This window comes from Vigna unguiculata, chromosome 1 (assembly GCF_004118075.2).
Source record: "Vigna unguiculata cultivar IT97K-499-35 chromosome 1, ASM411807v1, whole genome shotgun sequence".
NCBI lineage: Eukaryota > Viridiplantae > Streptophyta > Magnoliopsida > Fabales > Fabaceae > Vigna > Vigna unguiculata.
In genome coordinates this window covers 38337177-38344106 of record NC_040279.1, presented here as the reverse complement: position 1 = coordinate 38344106, position 6930 = coordinate 38337177, and the positions used below count along the sequence as shown (strand labels likewise).

General features: G+C 31.1%; 1 protein-coding gene across 1 annotated transcript; it reads left to right on the top strand.

Moving 5' to 3' along the window:
* The first annotated feature begins 270 nt into the window (after positions 1–270).
* LOC114194516 (GDSL esterase/lipase At1g09390) lies at positions 271–4289 on the top strand. Its single transcript, XM_028084838.1, has 5 exons — positions 271–620; positions 1974–2162; positions 2606–2766; positions 3080–3344; positions 3796–4289. The coding sequence occupies exons 1-5, from the start codon at positions 383–385 to the stop codon at positions 4026–4028; spliced, it is 1086 nt and encodes a 361-aa protein (XP_027940639.1). The 5' UTR covers positions 271–382; the 3' UTR covers positions 4029–4289.
* Positions 4290–6930: the final 2641 nt, after the last annotated feature.

Below are 6930 nucleotides of genomic sequence, written 5' to 3'. Positions count from 1 at the left end.
TATTGTTTACTGTATTATTCCATCACATGTGATTCATCGTCATGGTATAACAAACTACAGACTATTTAGATCTGTTTTTATTTAATTATAATTTATTAGTTAATTATAAAATGTTGAATATATCTTAAAATCATCTTATCCGTCCATTATTTTTTTTGGTCAGTTGAGAGTATTTTTCCCTCGCATTTCCACAACCTTTAGTAAATAGTGTATCTTAATTCCGCCTCTCCTTTTAACCGTACACAGTAAAGTAGTGTAATGATTTGAGAAGAGAGAAGCAAATAGTGTGAGTATAATACAAGAGTAGAAGTAGAACTGTAGAAGAAGTGGTTAAGAAAGAAGTGGTCACCGACACCACACAACATAGCACAGTGACAGTAGCATGGGTTGTGGCGGTGCAGTCTCGCATCTCATTCTCACTGCAATGGCAATAGCAATAGCGATTCCATTCGGTGGCTGCGATACGCCTCCGGTGGTGTTCGTCTTCGGTGATTCCAACTCAGACACGGGTGGACTCGCTTCCGGACTCGGTTTCCCTATCAATCTTCCCAATGGCCGCACTTTCTTCCGAAGATCCACCGGTCGCTTGTCCGATGGACGCCTGGTCATCGACCTACTCTGTCAGTCAACTTTCCCCTCTCCTTCTTCGCATTTTCATTTTCTTTTACCAACTTCCATAGTTATACATATTATTCATATTTCAATCACCAAATGTTTCAGATTCAAAATTTAATAAACCCAATTACTACTGTATTATACTCCAAAAGAGCTGTAGATCGTAATGAACAATCATAAAACCATCCTCCTTCTGTTCATTGTTCAGTGTAATTAATGTAAGGATAGTGGAGATGGAGCCATATCCAGCTAAGGGGCTGAATGTGATGTCAATACGGCGTCGTTCGTTCGACACTCTGTATGTATTGTTTTGTAATTGGGCCTGGCTTCTGGATTCCAATAGAGTCCAATACGAACCATAACGGGCCCAACTGTCTGCATCTTTAAATTTCTTGAATCATTCCTACATTCCCAAATGAAAGAGATAGAAGATCATTTGAGATTTAAATGCTGTAAAAAGAAATGTTCTTGTATCACCCGGGTTTCATTTCAATCTGAAACGGGTCATGTAAAACCCATGTGTACCTTCACCATGAGAAGATCCCCGGTCCTTACTTTCTGACATTTCTTTTTTCAATTTCGAAATGTTACTTTTACCTGATTCGTCTTTTTAATACTGATAAACAGGCTCAGTATTGGGATTTTTTTTTTAATTAAATTTCAAATATCAAAGTATGACAATTGACTGGATAAATTAGAGATAACAAAGTCGTTATTTAAATTTCAGAGGTACGGGTCGTTATATTATTACATTCTCACTCTTTAAAATCTTTGCATCGAACAAGACTGACTAGAATTTAGTGATGGTTCTCTTTGATGACCATCTAAGTAAGTCATTTTCAAATCTATAACCTGATCTTTGGTGATTCATAATCAAGATTTTTATCGATATTACAAGTACTCTAGTGTATTTTTGAATAACTATATTTCAATTTTCAACACTGTTTGTCGTTATGTTTTAATCAATATAGTGAGATAAACTGAAAGGACAGGGAAGATACATATTTTGTGTACAATTTATACATTTATACGAAGTAGTATTTTTAATGAGTAATAGACATATTCAGTTTAATTTTTTTACACTATTTACCAACAAAAAATATCTTTCTGTATTTTAAAAATAATTATTATAAAAATTTTACAAATTTCACTTTGCAATTTTAAATATTAGTGTAAAATCTATTTATGCTTCTAAAATGTGTTATTTATTCTTTTCACAAATTATGTAATTTTTACTGCCAGTGGCAATTGAAAAACGGTACTGCCTAATGAAAGCTGAGGGATTAGGAATTAGGATGCTAGTTTCATGTACCAAAATATTTTCCAATCTAAAAATACTTTCCTTCTAACATTTGCAGGCCAAAGTTTGAATGCAAGTTTGTTGGTACCATACTTGGACGCCTTGTCCGGAACCTCATTCACAAATGGAGCAAACTTTGCTGTGGTGGGGTCCTCTACTCTCCCTAAGTACGTCCCTTTCTCCTTAAATATACAGGTCATGCAATTCCGGCGTTTCAAAGCTCGTTCTCTTGATCTTGTTACAGCAGGTAGATTTCCTTTGCGATATCTTATATCTCCTTAACTTAAAAAATTGAAAAATTAAATGGTCTGAACTGTCTTTGTGACCTTTGTTTTAAGTATTTTGACTGCTATATTTGTTTTCCTCTGAATATCATGCATGCTAAACAGTCAACTAGTGAAGCTTTAAGCTGTCATTTTTCTCAGTACTCTGATTCTTTTCTGAGTTCTTTCATTATACTCGTTCAAATAATGGAGTCTGATGCATTGGAGTTCAGATTTTCCCTGTGCTCTGATGCTTTCGCTGTTCAGATTTTAACACTACTTTTGTTAGTCTGCCTGCCTGTTTTATAAATGAATTGGCTTCTGCTCTTAAAAAGAAGTAGTACTCAATTAATGGGGAAAGAATATAATCAACATACATTTGAGTTTGTCTTTAAGAATGAACTGATTGGGCTGCAAACTTTCACAGGTGCAAGAAATTTCATCAGTGACGAAGGCTTCCGCAATGCACTCTACTTGATTGATATTGGGCAAAACGACCTTGCTGATTCATTTGCCAAAAATCTGTCATATGCACAAGTGATTAAGAAGATCCCATCAGTTATAACTGAGATTGAGAATGCTGTTAAGGTAGTTCAGTGTTCTTCATAATTGTTTAGTAAACTTATTATCTTTGTTTTGTACTAGTGATTTAGGTTGGTAGAAGGGGATGAGTGTATCATAAAATTAATCCTATTGTTCTAGCCTATCCTTTATGACTAAATAATTTATCTCTTCTAATTTATTTCCTTTTTATTCAGTGCTTTCTCTGTTTCTCAGTAGGTTATACGTAAGAGGGCAAAGAAATTTGTTCGTAACTGCTGAGTTTCCTTTTATTACTAGTTCTTCGTTGTTTTTTTTATAGATCCTTCTAAGAGTGTGATGTTTTCCTCTTTGTATGCAGAATTTACATAATGAAGGGGCCAGGAAGTTTTGGGTTCACAATACTGGGCCATTGGGCTGTCTTCCTAAAATACTTGCACTGGCCCAGAAGAAGGATCTAGACTCATTGGGATGTCTTTCTAGCTATAACTCTGCAGCAAGGTTGTTTAATGAAGCGCTGTTTCACTTGAGTCAGAAACTAAGATCTGAACTGAAGGATTCTACTTTAGTCTATGTTGATATTTATGGCATTAAGCATGACCTCATTACAAATGCCGCAAAATATGGTAATCCAAGCAAACACTTTCTTCTCCTTGAAGTATCTATAATTATTTGACTCATTTTTTTCTTACTAATTTGAATCAAGTTTTCCTTGATTTCACTCCATTCACTCTTTTGTTACTAATCTGAAACAAGTTTTCCTGGATTTCGCTCCATATGTTATGAGGACATAAATGACACAGATAAGTACATATATTTGGATAGTGAAATGCCAACAACATATTATTTTACACACTCCTTTGAAGACACTCTTTACGATTGGATGAAATTTTGTTTAATACCACATTTTTGTTAGTTACATATCTTTATTTAGAATTTTAATAAATACTATAGAATGTGTTTAAAAGATGCATTGCTAGTACTCCTTAGTTAGCTTAACTTGGTAATGGTTCAAATTATTGCATTAATTATTATCATCATAATTTTGATGGTGTTTGTAAATGCATAATTGATTAGGTTTCTCAAATCCGTTGATGGTATGTTGCGGCTTTGGAGGGCCTCCTTACAACTTTGACGTAAGGGTAACATGTGGTCAACCTGGTTATCAGGTTTGTGACGAAGGGGCTCGATATGTAAGCTGGGATGGAATTCATCATACAGAAGCTGCAAATACGTTCATAGCTTCTAAGATACTTTCCATGGCTTATTCCACACCGCGGACACCTTTTGATTTCTTTCGCCGTCACTGAGTGTGCAAAGCAATGAATCAAAGGTTAGTTCATGGGTTGTTGGTTTACCAAATCTATGTAGTTTCCAAGAACAGAGTCTTTCATGAAGTAATGCACGTGCTGGAGCTCTAAAAAGTTAGAGCCATGCAATTTGGTTGTGTTCTTATGATATCAGAATTTGGTTTTTATTTGACACTATGGATGTATGTTTATTATCTAAACAATTGATGACTCACATTAATGCATTTTTGGCCTATATTAGAGATGGGACATGTAATTGAATCAGTGTAAAAAAACTAGACTTTAAATAATCGTTGTCGAAAATAACTAAATTTATATTTTTAATTATACTATTTTAAATTGTTATGAAAACAGATATTGTAGAAGTTCTCTGATAAAGGAACTCAAAAGAGAATGGAAAAACAAAAAAAGAAAAAAACAGAGTAAGAGTTTTCTGAAAATAAGATCTTTCTGATATGTTATCTAAAACCATTTACAAGCCTTGTACTGAGTAGTTACCACTCAGAGTTAAATAACTTAGAATTAATTTAGAAGAATCATAAAGTCTCAAGCTCCAAATAACATAATTAATACAATGATGCAAAATTCAGGCATAATAATTTTACTTAATGTAGCTCATTAAATAAAATGTTTTCTTTGATAAAATTAATGATAATTGACAAAATAATGTATACTTGCAATTCTAAATACGAGTTTTATCCATCTTAAACGTATTTCAGATTAAATAAAAAAATAGAACGTAGAACATTTAAAAAAAAATCGAACAAATTAATTTTCCTCAACAATGTTTTACTGTCTTTTGATGGTTTTGAACCAATTTGATTGGGTTTTAACCGTTTCAGAGTTGAGTGGGTTTTGGAGATCATAAATTGGTTGGACTTTCTGGTTTTTTGAACTATGTTCTAGGTTATGGGATATTGTTATATTATGCAAACAATTGACAACACACATTACTGTATTTTTTGCTATGACACGATCATGAATAATAAATCAATGCCAACAAATTGAGCGAATGTACTTCGAAATATTTGTTCTATTTTAATATATAACTTTTTTTTTCTTTTATGAAATATCTTGTTTAAAAATATGAAGTTCACTTTTTGAACCTCTTGCGTTCAAAGAGGTTTTTATGGAATCTCAGTTGAAGAGACATTAAAATAAAAATATAATAATGATAATAATGATGAGTTATTATAATAATTTATGAATAATAAAATGAGAATCGGATTTTAACATTTAAAAAATGTAACTTTGGTGACTTTTTAACTTTTAACGTTATATTGGCTATAAATTCTTGAAAGACATTTTGTAGCATACATAAGAAGAATTGCATTAAGGGAAAATTGAACTTCCTAAATATTCATCATTCTTATATCTTGTTCCAAATGTATTACTGTTTTTGTTTTACCCAGAATAATACTTTTTATTTAAATTTATGAAATCAATAGTAAAAAGAGCATACAGCAACTGACCACATAAAAAGAGGATCTGCTTAGTTTGAAAAACTTGACAGTAAAAAAGAAAAGCATAAGGATCAACTTGCTTTTGAATTAAGTTTTTTACATTTATTCTCCTCCATAACTTTTTATAAAGTATAAGATTTGTACCGTTAAATCATATAATATCTTGTCTATCATCCGTGTAAATTTTATATAAATAAAATATAAAATATTTATGTATGTATAATTTTTTAATCAACATTTCTTATATTATATATAAAAACTTTATCATATGTCAAAGTAAAGCTGATTGATAAAATATCCAATAATTTTTAAATTGTAAAATGTGTATAAATTTGATTTATTTCTCACGAACTCTTCGTATAATTATTGGACTGATGGAATTTAATGTCTATAAAATATTATCAGGTGGAATAAGTACATCATACATCTCCATTCAAAAAATAAAACAAAACTTACACTGAAGTAAGTTTAATAGTATTTAAAATTAAGCAATTCAACTATGAAACTATTTGAAGCTAAATATAACTTATTCAATAATTAGTATACAAGGATATAACCTACTTTAGAAGTCTTTCCTCTAGGGATGACAACGGGGCGGGGCGGGGCGGGTACGGGTATCATGATCCCATCCCCATCCCCATAATAAAAATTCATCTCCATCCCCATCCCCAAACCCAACGGGTATACAACTTTTGACCCATCCCCATCCCCACCGGGTAACGAGTATTTTCTTATACCCATACCCATACCCATTTTTTTATTGTTCCATATATCAATTAAATATTTTTTATAAAAAAAATTTAAAAATCACACCAACGGAATTATGATACTATCAAAATATTCAATATTAAAATAACATACTCTTTTTGATTTTCATGATGTCAAATATTAAGAAAAATATTATAATAGTATAAATCTCAAATTAAAGTATCAAATAACAACTAAATAAAATTCAAATAATTATATAAAAGCTAAAAAATTACACATTACTAAAATTTTATAATAACCAAAATATTTATTAATTTTACAAATGATCAGTGGTTTCATTTGCATTCGATCCACCTACACATAGAAAAAAAATGAAAAATTAGATATGATATAATAATTGAAATTGAAAATTTTAATTACTAGAATATAATGTACCTTCTTCATCAGATTCATTATCATAAAGGAGTAAAGATAATTAAATGTGTGACCCAAATTTGAGAATATCCATTTGAACATCACATAACGGAAAAAAAAAAATGTATAATTAAGATTATGATAAAAGGAAAAGTACCTTGAAGATCTGCTTAAACCTTAAAGAACAAACCAAACAATTAAAAGAGAGTAAAAAAGTGTATAACCAAAGTAACAAAAAGAAGAGCTACAAAATAAGAGTCAAACATTTTCATGAAAATAAATAAATAAATAAAGATAATCAAATGTGTAACCTAAAA